Source organism: Pyxicephalus adspersus, chromosome 10, assembly GCF_032062135.1.
Source record: "Pyxicephalus adspersus chromosome 10, UCB_Pads_2.0, whole genome shotgun sequence".
Taxonomy (NCBI): domain Eukaryota; kingdom Metazoa; phylum Chordata; class Amphibia; order Anura; family Pyxicephalidae; genus Pyxicephalus; species Pyxicephalus adspersus.
Genome location: NC_092867.1, coordinates 46,307,298 through 46,329,277, shown reverse-complemented (window position 1 = coordinate 46,329,277; position 21,980 = coordinate 46,307,298). Strand labels below are relative to the sequence as shown.

Here is a 21,980-nt window from a genome sequence, read left to right as displayed (position 1 = left end):
TGGATTACCTGGATGTTTTTTGTCGATATAAGTTATTTGTCCAGTGCCACTTAGTGGCCAGCCATGTTGTAATATGGATCTGTTATGAATGAATAACATGTTACTTTGTATACAACTATCTATAAGTAAACAATAGTTTTGAAATCTGTGCCTTTATGCCCCTGTTTCTCTTCTTCTAATTAAGTTTGTCATTTAATTAGGGGTTGGCATACCATTATTATTGCTCCACCAATGACTGTAAGAAACTTCTCCATCCTCTTCCTCTTTCTAAAATATTATGGTAGCAGACGTGATCTCTCTGTTTTCTAGATGTCTGTGTTATCCTAGTTAGGTGCCATATCTTATTTCCTCATATTTTCCTGGCATAATGCTACAATTCCCCTATTTCATAACTATTCAGTGCTCATTTTACAGTATTCTATCCCTAGTAAATGCCATTTTGACTATGCAGCATTCACTTAAAACATTTAAACAGAAGGGTTGTATTTTTAAATTTATGTTTCAGAATATAAAACCAATTTGATCCATACACTAGTTTAAGTGTCACCTAGCTTACTTTAATGTGTGGTTGGCACTATATACCTTTTTAGGATTCAATATGCCAAGCCTCTTCCAACACTAAACACTCAACCTAAACACAAAACCTAAGCCATAACATGACCAACTTCTTTACATTTTAGGCAGGTAAAATAGAAAGGAAGGTTAGGGAGATTTCCCTTTACAACTAGATATTTCCCCAAAGTAAGGGAAAACCCATCCTAGACAGTTGTCACTAAAACTAGTGTCCCTGTGAAAAAAAACCTCTCCCTTATTCTGTTTTGTAATTTCCTTTCATACCCTGAGGTAACCAGGACAAAATAAGATTGGATTGGAAATAGGTTTGAATAAGACTGGATTGGAAAAGGTCAGTTTACATTCCAATCCCAAAAAAGGGCAATGACAAAGAGTGCTCAAATTATCGAACAATTGCACTTATTTCATATAGCAAGGTAATGCAGAAAATTCTACAAGCCAGACTGCAGCAATATATGGAAAGGAAACTGCCAGATGTGCAGGATGGCTTTAGAAGAGGGAGAGGCAGGGAGAGGGACCACATTGCCAATATTCGATGGATAATAGAGAAAGCAAGAGAATTCCAGAAGAATGTCTACTTTTGCTTTATTGACTATTCAAAAGCATTTTACTGTGTAGATCATGATAGACTGGCAGATTCTCATGGAAATGGGGATACCAGGCCATCTCATCTGCCTTCTGAGCAACACTGAGTACGGAAAAACTGACTGGTTCACGATTGGCAAAGGAGTGCGACAAGGTTGCATTTTGTCCCCTTATCTATTTAACTTACATGCCGCATATGTAATGCTGAAAGCTGGATTGGATGACTCGCATTCTGGAATTAAAATAGCTGGCAGGAATATTACCAATCTGAGATATGCCGGTGATACCACTCTGATGGCTGAAACTGAGGAAGAATTAAAGAGTTTAGTCATGAATGTCAATCATGAAAGTGCCAAAGCTGGTCTACTGCTTAACATTAAGAAAACTAAAGTCATGTCATCTGCTTTAAGGAACCAGCTGCAGACAGATGGGGAAAAAGTAGAAGTGGTAACAGATTTTATCTTCCTAGGATGAAGGTTTTCTGCAGATGGTGACTGCAGTCATGAGAATAAAAGACGCTTGTTACTTGGGAGGAAAGCTCTGACGAATTTTGTCAGGATACTACAGGATAGAGATGTCACTTTACCAACAAAGATCAGAATAATTAAAGCTATGATCTTCCCAGTAGTAACATATGGATGCAAAAGTTGGACTATAAATAAAGGCAATGCATAGACAAATTGATGCTTTTGAACTATGGGCATGGAGAAAGCAACTGAGAGTTCCCTGGATCTAACCAGTTAATACATAAAGAAGTATTCTTTGGAGAAATCTGTGATGCTTGAAACAATTGAGGGCAAAACAAGAGGAGGACGGCAGAGGCTAAGATGGATAGACAGCATATGTGAAGCTATGAACATGCCTATCCAACAGGTTGTTACAGTACCTGTATAAAAGACACCTGTCCACAGAAGCAACCAATCAATCAGATTCCAAACTAGCCACCATGGCCAAGACCAAAGAGCTGCCAAGGATGTCAGGGACAAGATTGCGAAGGAATCAAATACTTATTTCACTCATTACAATGCACATCAAGCTCTGACTTTTGAGCACTGGGCTTTTGAGGGTTCTTTTGTTGTTATTCTGTCTGTCACAGCTACAATAAACTTACCATTACAATTATCGATTGGTAATATCTTTGTCAGAGGGCAAACGTACAAAATTAGAGGGCAAATACTTCTTTCCCTCACTGTATCTGTTTTACCTGTTTTACTTCATTTAGTCTAATAAATTTAATATATGAATAGTTGGACTAATTAAACAACAAAGCTAATAATTTAACACTAAAAAATTACCTTGAACCCTTATATATCCCTAATTCTAGACTTACTTTTAAACCAATCTACTTGCACTGTGTGAAGTCAGTTCATATCTTGCCATTGCTAAAAATATTTAATTATTCTCCTATAGATTTGCTTTTATTGCCTACACCAAAAATAACTAATGTTATGATATCAGTTCTGAAACAAATTGTCACTAAGTAATTTCCTTTGTATGTATTTTGTGTATTAGAACGTTTAAGTTTAGGTGATCCCCCCTTGATGGGCGTTTATACTACAAATAAAAGCTATGCTTCATCCAAGATAAAATAGTTATTATCAAAATTCAAGGATACATAGTTACAAGATTTGTACTTACCGTATATCCCATCTTGTGAGCACAATTCCACAAGATGTACAACAGAAAGAAATTTCTGTTTTAAGCATTAAAATGGATTACAATATGGTGTGGGGATATATAAACCCTGAAACAAAAATTTAATATACTAAAGCCTCTCTTAGCCATGGGGTCTTAGATGTAACAGTTGCATTATTTTTTATTTTCCATAAGTATTTTGTAAAAAGTACTAAAAAAAAAGCTGTTGATCTTGCCTGAAATTAAGAGTTCCATGTAAATTTGACATTCATTGGACCTGGGAGATTCCCCACAAAAGAATGTTTGGTAGATGTTAGACCCCTAAATATTCTGGTCACCCAGTGTGTGCTGATTGCCTATTATCTAATGAACTGAATGCTCATTACCTATACTTTACCAAATCCACCCCTTCCCAGCTTTCTTTTTCATTTATCACATTTGTTGCATAAGGCAATTTGTTTAGTTTTCTGACTTACAATATGAGAAAACAGATGAAATAAATATAATACATGAAAAAATGGCATGTGTCTACTTGGAACTAATTGCTGTAATTTCACTTGTTTAACAGTCACAGTTTCTTTATATATTGTTATTATAATATAGAGGGATATCTCCTAATATTTTAAAATAATATAACATTTATTTTACTGTGACTAGTTTTAATAGTGGTTCCTTCTACATATACATATGCAAAAGCATTGTCATGATTTTTTTCTGTTAAATAGCATTTTTGATTAAATACCAAATTCATTTATTTCAGTTAACAGAGTTCTAGAATGTCAAAACGTAGAAGTGGTCAGCGCAAAGCTTTAAAGTCAACTAATTACCAATAGGTAAAAATGTGAATTTCTAGTATGCTCTTTTAAATTTTCTTGTTTTTTCCTTGTCAGGGAAGAGCAAGGCTGGCTGTTATCTTGCCTAATTGCCTAATAGGAGTGTGGACAATATTGAAATGCAATGCATCATAGCAAAATATGGAGATATGCTCTAACAATGCAGACCTGCAGAGAATTACTTTTTAGTAATATGGTCCACTAAACAAACAACTTTCAATCTTGACAATACATAGTCACAAAAGCACAATCATCTGGAAATCCTACAATACTTAGGCAACAAATGCACAGTTGTTAAATACACAGGCAATATGTGGGCAATTGGTACCGGTACCATAACAAAGGGAACACATAGGCAACTGTTACAAAACATGGGCAATCATAACAAACAAACAACGTTGAGAGTCCCAAAGATAAAACAAGAGAAACATGCCACATCCCTAGTAACATCTAAAGCATGAACAAACAACATGGTTCATAATAGTGGGATTCTTAAGGCATCTAAGAGATATCACCCACTTAAATCACTAATTTCATTCTAGCATAATAAACAATGAATAAATGAAGAGCAGAACTTGCTACTGATTTTTATTGTAATTTTTTGTGGTTTTTGAGGCTTTATGTTTACCAACTAGTTACATAATTTTGATTATGTATCCTTATCATTACTATCATGAAACAAGGATGTTTAATACATTGTTTATTTTTTTTTTTAATGATTTACATTTACTTACCTTACATCCTGGTACTCTATGTCCTGACCTCACATGGGTCTTATTTAAGTTATTATAGAGGTCATTTTTGGACTCTTTTTTGATTGTAATATTGTTACGTTTGGTACTTTTTAACTTTTCATTTCATTTCATTTTACTTTTCATAATTTTTCATCTGCTATAATACCATTTGTGAATTTTAAGATGATGGTTGCTTTAAAAATCCCACAATTGTGAACCATATGGTTTTTACATGCTTTGGAAAAACAGTGAAGTAGGCAATTGTTGCTATATGCAAGTAACTGTACAATACACAGACAAAGTTAAGAAGCTTAGCCTGTGAACTCCCCCACCCCTACTTACCTTGCTCTTGTACAACTGTCAGCTTGTGGCGTATCATGTATCATTTATTTTCTAATGCACTACAATGCAAGGTAAAGCAACTTTTTACACATGTTGCAGCGCACCACAATGTACAGTGACATCCTATTGTGTTTGTAGTGGTGTTAAAAGTGGTGTTAGCCTATATTGTTTTGTCAGCCTGTTCAGATGAATAAACTGCCCATATGTAACACAGAAGAATGTAAATACGACTCTGGGCATAAGCAGCAGGTAAAATGTCCATCCTATGGAATCACTGCCACTGTGTTGTTTTATTCATTTTAGTTGTGGATTTAGGTGTTTAATGTTAAGGGATCTGTTTAATGTTTCTATCTGTATTTTTTTCTGCATATTTGATTTTGTTCATGGATGTTTCAATACTTACAAATACTAAAACATGTAATAAATTATTTCTTCATCTGCCACACACAATGCACAATAGTGCCACTATGCTCTGGAGTTGGCTATAATGCTCAAACTTCTTCCACCTGGTATTATTAGATGTGATTCCATCACATTATGCTGGTTTGGTAAATTAATCTTACCACATATAACAAACCTTGGTAATTTTAGAGCTACTATTCAATGTAAACTACTGACTTAATATATAAATGAAAATAAAAAAAGGGAAAAAAATAAAAACAGAAAAATGAAAGCATCACAAACTAGCAAAAGAGGTTATGCAACGTCTGGACTTTCACACCAACTGTACAGTTCTACATAACATGCACATAGACTAACAATATCAGCATACGCTGTGCTTGTAAAACACAAAAGTTATGGTTTCAGGAGAGGGCAGTATGTAAAATAATAAAGTTCCAGTATTCTCCCCTGAAATGTTTTTCATCCTGGTGGGTGGAAGCTGTAGCTGGATTAAATTGTAATTCTTTCAAATGTTTGTGCCATGGATACTTAGTAACCCCCATAACTGTCTCAGCTTTCTATGGCTCCCAATATTTGCTCCATCTTTCTAATGCCCACTCCCTTGATACATTACGATTTTTTATTGTCTTTCAATTATGCCCCATCTGTCAATTAGCTCCAAATTGTGAACCAACTTCCTAGTGTCCCACCACTTTCAGCAGTGTTACCACTTGCAGTGGAGTAACAGTGTAATCAATGTAGTGTAATAAGTTAGGATTAGTTCACATTAGTGCTAAAAATTGCAGTGCTTACCACTCCCAGACACCTACTGGCAACTGCTAAGTGCTTGTGAGTGGTAAAAGGCAGTGGTATTTGTCTAGTCAGCTGTTTGAAAACTCTTGTGCATTTTTTATTCTCTTTTTATATTCACAGACTAGAAATTAAAACCACATTTACCACTTTTACATGATTGTTTTGCAAGTGGCAATATTTTGTTTCAATTTAGGTCTACAGGGCAGTTGGAATGGCAAACCACAATAGGATGCTGCATGTGGCATCTGTAAAAATGCACAAAATGAAAAAGTAAAAGTAGTAATGTTTTTTATATTAACCAATTTTATGTGGTTAAATGGTTAACACTGAAACAAATGGGTTCATTTTTTCTTCACTTGGATGGTTCAAAATGCAGTACTGCTGCTGCCACCAGACACTTGAGAAAAAAAGAAAACAATTGAACCATTTGTTCCAATGTTTGGGAGGTAGAGGTGCTTGCAAAGCTACTAATGTGAACTAATCCCTATACAACAAACCTATATTATAGTACAGTGGCCCTCAACCTTTTGGAGTTCACGGACCACTAAATGCACAGACTCCGGACCACGCATGAGCGGGGATCCGTGTGTCACTCAAAAGGGAAGAAACTTCCCCCCAGAGGGACGTCATGATGCCCATTCACCAATCGCAGGTCTGAGCCTGCAATCTGTACGGGAGACGTCAGACAGCTGGGAGTTGGGGGCCCCTGTTATAATACAACAGGGCTTTCCTATGGACAGCAAATAGTTACTGATTTGAACTGTAGGTTTGTGGGCCACCCTCTCAAATAATAGAAGGTGCCCAGCTCCATGTAGCAGGCAAAAACAAGCTTTCAAAATCCAGAAGCCTGTGGATTCTGCTGGTAGAAGTTCCAGAATAGAAAAGATACAAAGTAAGAAAAAGATACAAAGTATATATGTTCAAATACTTTGTAAGGTGACCAGATAGGCTGCTGGAGCATCTCATTGATCGCTCAGTCTCCCATTGTGTACAAAGCCCAGCCTGCAGAGAAAATTAAATTTGGCATGTCTCAATGTAAAAAAAAAGTTTACAGCTCTATATTCTCACTCCACCCATTTACATTTTTCAACTAGGAGCTGCAAACATGATCTGTGATAGACGTCAATAGGCACTGGCGGAAAGTGATTCAGCTTTTCATGTAATTGGTGATTCAATGCTTCTCAGAACTACAGATATTATGACTGCTGTCATAAAAAACATTGGGATCTGGATAAAGTAATTGACATGCCAAAGATTGACTGTCATCGTTTTATTCCAGTGTAAACGATTTCTAATTATTGAGCAAACACTGATTTCCAAATCTCCTAGTCACCTGACATTTCAGTAATTGGTCTACAAATATGTCTATACATAAATATTCATATGAAAAATGCAACATCTTGTGACACTATCTTAGTAAAAAAAATACACCTACCAAGGTAATAATGTTTTATATAACCCATACTGTTTTGTCATGTTACTTGACAGCTGCATGTCTCCACAACTTTCTCACACCCACATAAATATGAGAACACAAGAATATATCAAATGACACAACATCTACACTGAATACAACATGCCAAGCACTGCTAGACAGATTTCATAGCTGTGGTGAAATTTTGACATACGGTAGATATCTAACAAACCCTAAATAAATGCAAATAAAGTTACACTTATATGTCACCATGTTTTTCAGATGTGTTGTTTAGAAGTAAACAGTTGTGCACTCAGATATGGGGCTATAGAAAAAACAGAAGCTTAGCAGTTACACAATATTTTTTACTAAGTGTTGTGGACATTCCTAACCAGACTAGATCTTTGGTGAGAGAGATAACATCAAACATATCATATATAATGAAACATATCATATAATGATCAAACATAGTTACTTTCAAAACTTTGCCAATAGATAAGTAAACTGGGTTATACAAGAAATGACTCATGGCAAATCTGCTTGCTACAATACATTTTTGATGAATCAGTAAACTCAATGAACTTCCCTGACTGATGAAAATGGTTTCCAAAGTAGGAGGCCTACACTCTTCCAGTGATCTTCCAGTCATCCAGTGGAATTTAGTACTATCAATATATCACAATAATGTACCAATTTATTGATTCCAAAAAAATTAGGGGCTCATTCACACTGTTCTCTGTGAAATTCCATTCTGAAATGTTCTCTAGCGCACCTTCTCAGTGCACCTGCATTGCAAAATACTGCAACCAGTGCTAACATTATAGCTTTTATTTATATATGTGTATAGTCTTAACATCTTTTACCCTGCTTTACAGAATCCACAGTCATATCACTGTCATTTTTTCTTCTTAGAGCTCACAATCTAATTTCCCTACCATAATATTATGTTGTTCTAGGGCTAATCTGGAGGAAAGTCAATTTACTTACACAAACATGGAGAGAGAACATACAAAAGTTCAGGACAGTAGTGTCCTGGCCAAGATCCATACCTGGGAATGCAATGCCAGAGTGCTTGCCACTGTGCTGTACTGTAATACACTGCTAAAATATTGAATGAATATTGGTAAATTGTAGTACATTAAGCAGTCCATTCTTGATATCAGTACAGACACAATGCACATTATTGCAAATACTTTAAACATTCTGTAGAAGACCAGGCTGGTGTGAATGTGGCCTTAGAAATATAAAGTAAAATAAACCAACAATTTAACTTTAAGATCAATGCTCAATTAACATCATGAACAGCAAAACTTTGTTAAATCCTTTTGTAGCCAAAAAATTGTTCCCATTTTGGGCAAAAATAATAAATACTATTTTCTGCTAAGCAACAGACAATAATAGAGACACCTTTGAAAATTCTAATTGCAGCAGACCTTTGAAAAATAACAACTTTAGCTTTGCTGTTAGGTTCATAAATATTTATTGTGCATGTTAAGTGATGCGGCTTCCAAACACTGCATGAAACTGATGACAGGTTAACAAATTCACACCTTAGAATAAGCCAAGCTTCACCTTATGTGATCCGGCATGGAAAGAGGAATAACACATTATAGTTACTATACTGACCAATTGGAGTGTCTTCCGAGATGCTCAGAAGGGCCATATTTCCATTGGTGCTTCCAGGTCCATTGTCATAAAAATAGGGAGCATAATTGGTTTGCACTGCAATACATAAAAATGAACATAGATCGCACATTTCACATCACAAGACTGCTAGAAACAGAAACTCAAATAGGTATATCAAGGCAGCTGTCGAAAATCTATCCAGAAACCTTTTGATGAAAACCTCAGATATCTGATTGTAAGGAAAATAAACTTGTATGGAGTTCAATAATGGGAACACTGTGAGAGTTGACTAGAACTATGCAAAAAAAATTATGGGTTACATCACAAGAGGGTTTATTAGCTGGAGTCAGGAGGTCATTATTCTACCAAACAAGTTTAGCTATACATCTTTTAGAACACTGTGGTCAGTTTTGGAGACCACAAAAAAAAAAATACATAAATAAAAAAATTTAAAAAAATATAAATTAGATCAAGCCCACAGACTAGAAACTAAATTGTCTGAAAAATTAAAGATATCAGAAGAGACTGAAATAACTCAAAGAGGAAATATATATGATAAATAAAAAATAAATAAAACACATTAAACACATACTTACCCTTCCATGTGGTCCAGCAAAGTCTAGGAATTCAGCTAGCTACATCTTTTTACCTTGTTCTTCTACACATCACCTCTCAGGTCCTGGAATTTTCTGCTCTTTTGACCACAGTGCACAGCATGACAGGTTATCACAGCAGGAGGTATTCCTGCCCCTGGCAACCATCAGCCAATAGGAAAGCTTATGGTTGTGTTAATTAACAACCATTGAGTCCTGTTGTTAATAGACACAGCGGGGAGAGTTTCCTTTGGTTTGTTAGAAGTGGGAATGCTTTCCACAGTGATGCTGGGGATGGGGCAAGGACTCATACACACATTTACAAGCATCTGTTGTCCCCTGTACTTCCACTAGTATGGCAGAGACATTGATAAAGGTCATTTCATTGATTGCCTTTATTTTAATTTATTTTTTGTCTAGAACTATTGTATAGGGTCAAAAAATTTGTAAAAGTTGAACAAAGGCAGGACCAAAGAAAATTAGGGGTGTGGCTAAAGAGAACAGGGACATGACTTCAAACTATCAGGAGAGAAGCTTAAAACTAACCTTAGAAAGCAGGGGCAGGGTCAGTCAACAGCAAGTGAACTGAACTACTTTTGGAATAAACAACTCTTATAAATAAATCTTATAACTATTCTATGTTAAATATTTATATTATACAATATTTAAAAGAATCTATTACGGTGTCATCACCCTAATACCTGAAAAACTGGGTATTTGTTGCCATTTTTTTATTACACGATGTTTAAAGGAAGAACAATCTGTATACCAAGGAACAGTGCTAACTATTACTGCATTATAAAAGTTTTTCTTTGATGTACTGTGACACAGCAAGAATGCACAGGATGCATAACAAAAATGGCATAAATAAGTTTCTGGAATTCTGCTGGATATACTGAAGAAGACGCACAGGCCACACCCTGATCAGAAGACATTGCACTTCTGTACAATATTTTCCTTTAATAATGCCAGTTGTTATGATAAAGTTCCACACAGTATTTTTTTTTTTTTACTGATATGTCAATTCTAATGATATGTCATTATTCTTTAAAAAATCATGTGATTTAGAATGTATACCACTATAAAATATACCTATTTTATATAAAATAATCCAAGGATAGGACTTCATTGATCTGTGCTCCTGTGGCAAGACATTTTACATCTGTACCTAATGTGCAACTATTTTTATTAAGCCACAGCAAACAGGGAAGATGTTACATAATACAGTATAACCATGTTAGCGTATTAATTGGGGCACAGAAAATTAAAACCTAATGCATAACGTATAGAACTAGTATGATATAGACAGATTATGTTGGTGTATGTGTGCCTTTTTGTAATAGCTTACCAAATCATGAAAACACATTGTGAAAATGTAATATTGCTGCACTTGTATTGTTTTAGATATATCTGCCAATAAAGGAATGTGATTTACAAAGCATTACAATTTTTTAATGAATTAGTGACTGATTTATTTTTTTTATAGGGAAACCACAATATACCAGTAAACAATACAGAAGATCAGTAAATATAAAAAAGAAAACAAATACTGTAAGCATAGCAACAAGCATAACTTTATTTTAAAAGAACATAATGACTGTTTGGGTGCTATCATTAAATGTTTTGTCTATGCAGCTGCTAAATCAATACAGTCATCAGCAGAAAATATTAGTTTAGTATATAGGATGCCTACAATGTCAGCTGACAATTGTAGCATATTTACACACTAAATGTGTCCTATAATATGAGCTATTTAAAAAAAAGTAGCAGCTATTTAAAAAAACTGCTACACTTATTACCAGGCAATAGAGAGTTTATAAAAATAAGTTTTGTTGCCCACAAAAATGTCCTAAATAATGACAGACGATAGAGTTCAGACAATAAGATGTTTATCTGCTTAAGGGCATCAAAGGCCCCTCAAACTAAAGATGTTAAAATCCTATGGCAAACACAGGCTTGGCATAGATGGATTAGTTATCTCTCATGTCTGTTTCTTTCTGTCATACACTGGTAAAGTAAAATATTTTTACCTACCTGCAAGACATAGCTGAAGAAAAGACAGGAGGACAGAGGGTATAAGTTGCCAGGCATTCTTCATTGCCAGAGGCAGACTTGTTACTTTTTTTCCTTAAGCTGTGTAAAAATTTCACTTTATAGATCTGTGGTTGTTGGTGCCATTCAGGACAATGTAAGGGCTCTCAATGCAAGGGGAGGTAACAGATGTTAAGATGCTAATCCGATGACACGTCTTATTTTCCTCCTTCCCACTATCTAATTAGACCAATTAACAAGCGAGTAGCTGAGGGATTTTTTTTTTTTAATAAAGAAAACACTCAGTTCACAAGTTAGATATTATTTTTATGCACATGCAGCTTTTATTAGCATGACTTACGAAGTACATATGGTTATTTTAGTTCATCCTTTACATTAAGAAATAAAATGCAATGTATACAGCTTGGGCGTCAGGCTTGGTAACACTGTACAGGAGCATCATCATTTACAAATTATGTATGGAATGATAGGAATGATAGGATAGAGTTAAATTAAAGGGAAGACTTAAAGTAGACTTTTTTATTATTTACGTAAGCTGCCATTTCTGACCTGGTTCTATAAAATACAATGACTGTAATATCTTCAGAATTTCTGACCCACAATGAGTATATAGCTCAGGTGTTCAGCTAATTGTCACCCAGATATCCGATTAGTTATCATGATTATTTCAGGTGTGACTGCAACCACTGACACCAAAAGATCAGATTCACAGGCAATCAGTATTATTTAGAAATGGTTATCGTTCTGATAACCAAATTAATTAAATTCAATTTGCCAGATTTGGCAGCTCTAAGAGGGATTTATTCCTATTCACATTTAACATCCCACACAAACATTCACGGTAATACAGAAAGTTAGAGTACCATTGAGTAATGGATTCATCATACTTTACCTTATAATTTCCTAGGTTATTTCAATGTGTATATTATGGTGTGATTTTTAGATCCCTTTATGCTGTTATTTGTGGGCCCTTTCAATTTTTTGGAAATGAAAAAATTGGAATAGGGCTCCTAATTTACAGTACCTTCTACTGGCATTTTTAGGCTGCACATAAATGTCAAATATTTGTCAGAAGAAACAACTGCATTTAAGGTTAGCTTTGAGGAGTGTGTACATACAGCAAAACAACATACACACAGTACTAAGAAGTAGCTGTTAAATACATTTGCCTTGAACAAGATGAAAGAAAATGACTGGGCTTTAAAAACTCAACATATCTTAGGATTTATCCTAAAAAGGTATCTTGGTGACCTAAATCACCAAGTGTGTGTGTGTGTGTGTGTGTGTGTGTGCACATTTATTTCAGATCTGTGTTGTAAATAACTGTAATTTTATTTCCTGGCAGTATGATTATTTTGTATTTTTAAATGTCAAATCGGTACATTTAAAAATACTTCTCATTTTAAATTTCCTGCCGGTCCCACCCCCGCCGCAGACATGCTGCCCGCACACACATCTCATACCTGGCCGGCATCACCATCCCCTAGCCTCATGTCTTCAACGTCCTCATGTCTTCAAGGATCGGGACACCAAGGGCTCATGAGGACCAGGTAAGCCTTAAATTCAACTCTGAGTGTGGCTCAGGGTTACTACTTTGTAATGAAATTTCAACCTGAGCCATACTCGGGAATACCGGCAGGGAGGTTAAGCTTAAAAACTTTTTCTCTGTGTAGGGGCATGTTATAAAAAAGCCTAGTCACTGACCCCTATAGCAGCCTAAGCTGCATGGTCCCACTCATAGTTCTGCTTTGTAAAGTTCAATTACTCTGTAAAGTCACTATTACTTTCACAAGGTAATACCTAGGCTTGCAATTTGCATTTGGAGTGCAGTTACTTTTTTATCCTTGGTGGTTATTGAGTATTATTGTTCAGTTTTATTGTGGACACTGCTTTTATTCACTTTTGGGTTGATGTCACCTTTGCCCTAGTGGAATCATTCTACAAGATCTTGTAACATCTTGTATTTCAAATTCTGCTTCTATGGGATTGAAGATATCATATACTTATGGCTATCAAAACATCTGACCTTTTATAATCTTTAAAATCAACATATCATTTGTACCCAAACAGATAGGACATTGGCTTGTGTATTTTTCTAGTATAGGACGTATTTAACATTTATGAAGTTGTTTTGCCTATAAATTGCTTAAACCAAGGGTGATATTTGTGGGAGAATCTCTGGCTGCAACTGTTCATATTTATTTGATATAGTAATCTGCCTTTTGCACATTAAAGCTTGTTCTTGTAAAATTAGTAAGTATGTCTAGGATAAAAGCACAAAAACACCTTGCAACTACTGCTTTCTTTTTGTAGGTTCACAAATCTCAGCCAACACCTTAAAACCCACATCTGATTCAGAAGAATGGAAAAAAAAAACTCATCAAGAGAGATTCCATATGCTAGGACTGAGAACAATTGAATACAGCCTTATTTATGTGAGATTAAGGCAATTAACCTGTGTCCATTTTATATTTGAAGATTGCCTTAAAAAAATAAAAATGCACTATAAAGGTTATATTCAGTTGCAGAAGATGCAACGTCAGGCCTGCTTACAGGCCACGCCATGCAATGTAAAAGAAACCGAACGTTCTTGCATAAGTTATACTAAGAAATCATTCACTTGCAAATAAAGAATTTGACACAGAATTTATTCAATCTCTTACTTCGATTGAAGGAGTAAAATGAGCAAATCAGCAAATCTTTTAGTTTGTCAGAGGCAATTTGGGAAGGATCCTGCTACTCCATTTAATTTGAATACTATGCTTTTAAGAAGAACTTATTCCTTGGGAGATTTTTTTTTCTTTAGGAGGTGAATTGGGTATGGCTCTCCATTTATATTAAGCTTTGGTGCCCCAGGTACTTGTCTAGCAGTAGACTAAAATACATATGGGGACTTTCTTAATGTTTGTTTTATTGCAGTTAAGTCTTTTACAAGCAGTGACCTTTTAGGCCCTGTGAAGGACTATAAACAATTGCTTCAGACTAGCATTTAGCAACAGAAAGCTGAGATGCTAATTCCTGCTCCAACAATTTTAGGGAAATTCTGTTTATACCATATAAATCCTTTTAGTAATCTTAGTTATGGTGGTTTGCTGTTGTATTTGCTGGTTGGATAGTTCTGACTGGAATCTATTTGAGCTATTCTGATACCAGAACAGAACTTGGATGAGCAATCCAAACTCAGATTGAAAGTTCAGATATACCAGCATGCAGGTAAAGTCCACATTGGATTCATCCAATTACAGACTGTATCCATCTTCTACAGACACCTGGTGTAGCCCTCTATAAAAGCGAAAGCACTATTTTCTACTACTGTTAGACAAGGACATAGCATGAAGCCAATCTAGGGACAGAAATATAGCATTTATGTCTAGTTATACACAGGTACTTTTTCCCATTTATACTCATTTCACTGGTTTTCTCATATATTGACTAAACAGTGACTAAACAGCTTAGCAAATCATAGCAATTAATTCAGGATATACACTTTTGTTGGCATTTTTTCTCAGTGTTGCCTAAAAAATTCATCTTTTCCTCAAAACTATTAGAAATTAGAAACAGAAAAAATGAATTCGGACAGCCCCGTGCTAAACAAGTTTCCTAAAATTTTCAAAGAAAATCAATCATAGTGATTTTTTTGTTAAAAAAATTATTTAAAACCTTAAATATCTCAATTCTGACTCAGAATTTCTAAAGAGCAGATTCAGTGTCCCCACGTGTCCCCAGTAAAATTTAAAAAAAAAATGTAGCTTTCCCATACATAATGTATTGTTTAAAAAACCTAATTTTATAGAAATGTACCAAAAAAATTGACCAAGGAAAACAAATAACACACTGTACCTAAAAATGGCTTTGCAAACATACAAATCCTTTAATTATTTAACTCCCGTATACCAGTTATGGACCACAGGAATTGGTGCATTTCTGGTAATTTTCTAACAATTTTGTGATTATTTAGGTTAAAGTAAAACATAATTTTTCATTACAAGCAAAGTTGCAAAAATTATTTTAGATTTTATGCAATAATAGGTCAAAGAATGCAACAAAAATGTAGAGTGAGGAAAATGTTTTTTTCTGTTGTATACATTGTTCTGTTTAAAATGACATTAAAATGATGAACTGGGACAAAGTTTTTTTTTTTTAGCAGTTAAGAGCAGTAAAAGAAGAATTAATTAGGTCTGATGTGTACAGGTCCCAAATTGCTGTCGCTGGGACCAATAAATTCTAAAAAAGAGGGGGGCGTGATCAGGAGACATCCTACTGCATCCTACTCAACAGAAAAAGACAGTGGTCATCCTCGCTTGGTCATTTAGTGATCCACTGTGACTGATCACGAAAAAATTCTACTAAAAGAATTAAGAGTAGACACAATGTTAACAAAGTTAATTTGCATCTCATTTTCATATGGATATTGGCCATGAGGTTGCGGTTTATTTACTGATTCCCCATGCCTGGTAACCACTGTTTCTGGACTGTGTTGGCAGTTCTAGCCAGTAGCAGACTTAAAATTTACCCCATCAGCAAAATAAGGTTTTATAGTGATTTTAGGGTCTTTTGATTTTGTGTAGGATTGCATGCTTAAGCTTTAGAGTGGAGCAGGTCAGTTCAAGCCACTGCTCCATTATACAGTCTGCAGACCCCACAATCCTAGGGAATCTTCCATTGCATTCATAAGGCAACACAGTCGAGTGGATACTTGTCTGCATTCTGAATGGTAAAAAGAACTGACCCATTTCAAAGAAATTCTTGAAGTTGCTCACACAAAGAGATGCAAGCTAAAATAATGCATTTACCAAGTTATGCACACCAAAATAAAGCACAATTCAGGACTTCAGAGCAAAAAAAAGAAGAAATGAGAGATGGGGAAAGGAGATCATGAATGTGTTATACTAAGAGAACAACAAGCTGTGACTTTAGTGTCCAACTAAAAACTACAAGGCAGACTGTTTTAGGAGAGAGCAGCAAGCCAGTGTATAGGAAAACAGACACTTTTACATGAGCGTTAACAAAGACGGGGTTTACCAAAGTTAAATAGAAATTGAGGGTTAGATTGTGAATTTACAATGCTACAAATGGAAATGACTTTAAAGACAATGCCTAACATGGAATATAAATATAATTATTGATGCGAGTGTGCATGTAAAGAGGATCAACAACCATCCTCCACTGCTGTGGGATTAACCACTTCATCCCACTGATGTAGCCCCCAAACCTATATAACACTTTATCATCAGATTTACTACCATTCTCCCCAGCTCAAAAATAGTGTGTAACATGGGTAATCAGAAGAACACCATTTTGTGGCATCAGGCTTATTATGCAGAAACAAATCCATGGTCTTCCAATAAACACCATTGAATACAGACACATAGAATGCTTAGGGGCTCCAGATATGAGCAAATTATTCTCTGAAAAAAAAATGAATCCACAAATAGCACTCTGCAGGCAGTACTATCCCATTTGTTATGCAATTAAAGATCTACATTTTATGCAATACTAGGTCAAAGAATGCAACAAAAATATATAGTGTGAGGAAAAAAAAGTATACATTTTTCTTTGTATACATTGTTCTGTTTGACTTTAACACTAAAAATATGATTCTGGGACAAAGTTTTTTTTTAGCAGTGTTTATTGGAAGAGACAAAATGCATAGATTTGTTTCTGCATAATAAGCCTGATGCCAAGATCTACATATTCACTATACAACACTTTGCCTCAATCTGACAACCTGAACTATTATTTTAATGGTGTTGTAATGTGTACAGTTTTTCCATTATATTAAGTTTAGCAGGGCCAAAGAGGCAGTAAATATATGTACCTGATAGTTTGATACAAGGGATGAGTGCAGACATTTGCTGTGGCACAAACATCTCTAAATGCAACTAATCAGCTTACTATTACATTATGTGCAATCTGATGAGCCTACTACTTAGAAATTTAGAAACTGACTATAAGCTGGCAATGATGTGCCCTAAGGAAACTGCAGGTACTCTTCTAAATGTGGCATATGATAAATATAGCAAAAAAGGTAAAAATTCCCTTTTAAAGCCAGCACCCTCCAACTCTCCAAGCAGCAGCCACAACTGCAGACTGAGCCAGCAGTAGCTATCCTCCAGTTAGAGAAAATCTAAACATACATACAAACAAATTTATCAACCACTTTGTGATGCAAATAAGTAAATCACCCAGCATCCCTATTTCTTCTGTCACCACCTGCTTACAATGTTGTCCACCAAAAGCATAAAAAAAAAAAAGACAGCACCCGCATATTTATTGATACAGAGTACCGGTACATTCTAGAAGTATAGCTACTGGGATTATAATGGCAAGCAAGGTTAATGAGCCTGCAAAGCAGCATTGGTTTCCAATAAAGAGGGAGGATGAGCGAACGCCACCCTGCTGTGATTTCATCCATAGGAAAGAACAGCAATAATTCCCAATCGTGTAGGGTGGATTGAACAACGATGGGAAACTGCTGTACACATGTCAGATTTTTGCAAGAGGTACAATTATGCGATAAGTGAACTATATACTAAATGATTTAGTACTTAAAGCAAACATTCTGTACTATTCAACAAGTCTCCCAAGTTAATGGAGCAACAAGCTATTAATGACAACTATCTCTGTAACTATTCTAAAGCCCCTAATAACAACCTGTGTAATACAGTACAGCAATGGTGGGCAGGAAAAAACACTGATAATGACATGGTCCTAACAGGTTTCTGTAAAAACAAACAAACAAACAAAAAAAAACTGGCATAGCTTAGACACTGTTGTATGTGCAGAAGTTTTAGTGCTGCTTCTAGTATAGAAGTACAGTATATGTTAAAGATACATTAACATAGTACTTTACTTTACCACATTACATTGTGCAAACTAATACATGTTACTCAGTTATATAGTTACGATAAGAATGTAAAAGTATGTGCGTTGCTTTGCCATAGTTTTCCATAATAGTGTGTTTCAAAACAGCTCAGAAAAGTAAACCAGAGGGCTGTGGGTCGCCCCTAACATGGCAATACAGCTAAGCATGAAAATGCAGTAAGTCATGATTTATGGTGTCTTTCCAGCATATAGTAACCAGCCCTTCTCATGAAAATATTTCTAAATATTTAATTGACCCAAAGAATCCAAAAAAGTATTGTAGATTGCAAAAAATGTGCATAAAAATTCACAACTACGCACAGAGAAAAGGTGTGAACCTAACCATTAGCAGTAGAATGCTAAAGTAATATTGCAGTACAAAATGTTATATTTACATGACTCATCTCAGGTTGTGCAAAGAGTTGCTCGGTTACACTGCTGCCTTGCTAGAGAATAAAGCACATATGCTGATGTCTATAGTACCTAGGTATCTGTGTCCTACATTGTAGATGGATATATGTGAGTTGCTGAATATATAAATGTATATATATATATAAATATGACAAAAGAACCTCACAGAATCCCACAGTAACACGTGTAAATTTTACTCACCATTACAGCTTTTACTATAAAACATCAAATTACAGCCTGACATATTCCCTTATGAAAACCTTGAAATAAAGAGCCAGAATGCTGCTTAAATATTTAAAATATAAAAAATGAATTGTCCTCTGTCTTCGCTGGTGAGCTGGGAGGAGGTCCAAGGTGAACTCAAACAGAGTGTTATATGTCATGTGGACACTACTCCCCAGCTGACACATTACTGCATTATCATCTTTTATTGCAGCAAAAAAATATTGAACCTTATACCAGATCTCAAAGCTCCCATATATTAATGCTATGACCTATATACACAAATCTACCTATCAAGGAATCATCATCCGAGACGTCTTTTTAAAGAGCCATCCAAAGGATGTTCCATTCCCAACAATAGGGCCCTTACTTTGCTTTCCCTAAGCACTACGGCTTTTATAACTGAATCATCTCACAAGTAGTATGAGGACAAATTGTCCCCCACAGAAAAGATTTCAGCAACATTATCAAGTCTCCCCAAAACCCTGGCGAAACCTTATTAGGCGAAACGCGTCGGGTGGGAAATGAAACTATTGCTGTCTGAACAGGACCTAAACTACCTGTACCGTACGCTTATTTGTTGCCTAGATTCGTTCTCCTATGTTAGCACTAGGACTAGCATAGGTCATCTTTGTCTAGTTTTATAATATTTTTGATTGAAATAAACTTTATTGTTTAAACAAAAAACATTCCATGCCCTATTAAAGCCTGTCTTTTCTCTATGTCACTCAAGAAACTATCCCTTCTCAAAGTTTTTGGGTTACCACCTTTGGTGTAAACAACCTTCCCAAAAAAATGAATTGACCAGTTACAATTAAACTTCAGGCTTTAATAAATACTTCTGGGCATCCCAAGCCCCTCTGAAACATGCTCCAACAATTCCTCCAAGATATTTATTTCTCTGTATTGCATTACAGAAGTTTTCATTTGGAAACATGCTATGCAGAGGCAGTAAAATTACTGAAGTGCAGATAGTGATATAGCCACCATCTTGGGGATTACAGTTATCTGCAGATCTTTATGCTTTCCTATATAAAAGGTTCTGTGTAACAAGGCAACCTGGCAAATATGAATAAAAGGGTTGCCCATCAATTTCAAGATGTGTAGATTGGTAGGCTTCAAGGAAACTAACTATAGCAGGGAATTTAATTTGCAATAAATGCAGTTAAATTATTAGAAGATGGCTGCTGATTTACTGTTATTACAACACTGTTCTATTTGTTGAAGTTTGCCCTGAGTTTAATTTATCTACAAACCCTGAGTTGAAAAAGCAAAGTCTATTTTGATTACTTGCATGAAAAATGCCAGCATGACAGTCACAAAGTGACAGGATGTGCATTTTTTTAAACATTCAAGTGGATTACTCAGCAGTCATGTGTAATTGCTCATTATACAAAATTAATTGGATGACTAGAGGACTGTTAATTTATTCATTTCTGAAAAGTGTGAAAAACTGGGAACAGGAAGAAACTCTGCATTTTTTAGTTTTATCTTCTAGAGGGAAATATTTAGATTGGTTCTCTACCTGTTTAATACACATTGTCATGGAGACCAGAATCCAAAATTTGTTCACTAACAAAAAAATAATCCATCATCCACCAAAATTCTTAAATCCTATTTACACAAGCATTCAATTGAGAGGCAACACAGCATGCTATTATATATTCCAAGGAATATGTATTGCATTTCAGATCAGTTGATTTGGTTCTGACTTGCTTTTGTCTTCTTTTACACTATATAGTAGGAAAGACCTAAAATAACAAAAAAATACTCAATACTGCTCTTTAGTATTTATAACAATTGTATTAGTGGATAACACATCAACAAAAATATACATAATAAAACCGTACAGAGGCGTTAGAGAGAGGAGATGCTAACAACATCACAATTAAGGTAAATCACATTGAAAACATAAGTAGAAAAAATAAAAAATACACATGAGGGAATTCAATTTTATATCCACATTTGAATTCATAGATCAGAAGTCAGAAGTCACAACTCAACAGAGAAGATCTAGGTAAAAGGACTAAGCGTAGACTGGTCATTTGGAGTCACATACACCGGAGGGTCATTGGGAAGTAGCCTATATGTTTACCAGGATTTAATGTTGATATAATGTTGTGTAATTCTGTATTTTGTGAGGGAGGGAAGATTATCTATAAAGGATTCCCACACTTCAAAAAAAACATTCCACTCTAGATTCCTTATCTAAGGAGGTTTCAATCCACTCCATTTCAAATACAAACAAGCCTATCAAGAAACAGACTGAAGGTTGGGGGACAACCAGTTGTGGAGTATTATTTGTTCCTTAAAATGATGTATATAAATCTCTATCTATATATAACTCACACAATCATTTCCTTTTTTGTAATGGAATTTTTTACAATAATCTACTGTTTTCTGGTCTTTACTGGAAAAGAAAAGAAAAACAAACTTTAACACACTGACTTCAGCTACTATTATTGTATACAGTAGTAGTACAGGGTACCATTAAATTACTTGCACATTTCCTATGTAATTTGGTTTTTCCATCATTTCTGAAAACATGTTGTGATGAACTGTAAAACAAGAAAGTGACAGTCAAAACAGTAGCTATAAATGAAAGAGAGAAATATGGTACTACATACTAAAATCAATAAATTATGCAGCACTTTACACAGCTGATAATCGAATGTAGCTACCATTGTCATGATGCTGAAGAGGGAGTTTGCTTTCCACTGTGTCACTATGTAAATGCTTTAAATTTTCTCTATAATGCATAATCTCATTTACACAATTTAGGAAAAAAAAGAAAAAATATATTCTGAAATTGTCATTGGTGGTCTGAGTCCCTTTTTAAATTTAGAAAACGTGGGAGGTTTGAAATTACAACGTGTAGGCAACAAATGCTAAAGATATCCTT

General features: G+C 35.1%; 1 protein-coding gene across 2 annotated transcripts in view; it reads right to left on the bottom strand.

Annotated features, from left to right (window-relative positions):
* Positions 1–11,724, bottom strand: part of CDHR1 (cadherin related family member 1) — a 56,370-nt gene extending 44,646 nt beyond the window's left edge. For both annotated transcript variants that reach the window (XM_072423841.1, XM_072423843.1), the window contains exons 1-2: positions 11,564–11,724; positions 8,937–9,032 (exon numbers count right to left, since the gene is read on the bottom strand). In XM_072423841.1, the coding sequence (XP_072279942.1) occupies positions 8,937–9,032; positions 11,564–11,627 (160 nt within the window). In that variant the 5' untranslated portion in view covers positions 11,628–11,724. The remainder of the gene's footprint in view (positions 1–8,936; positions 9,033–11,563) is intronic.
* Positions 11,725–21,980: the final 10,256 nt, after the last annotated feature.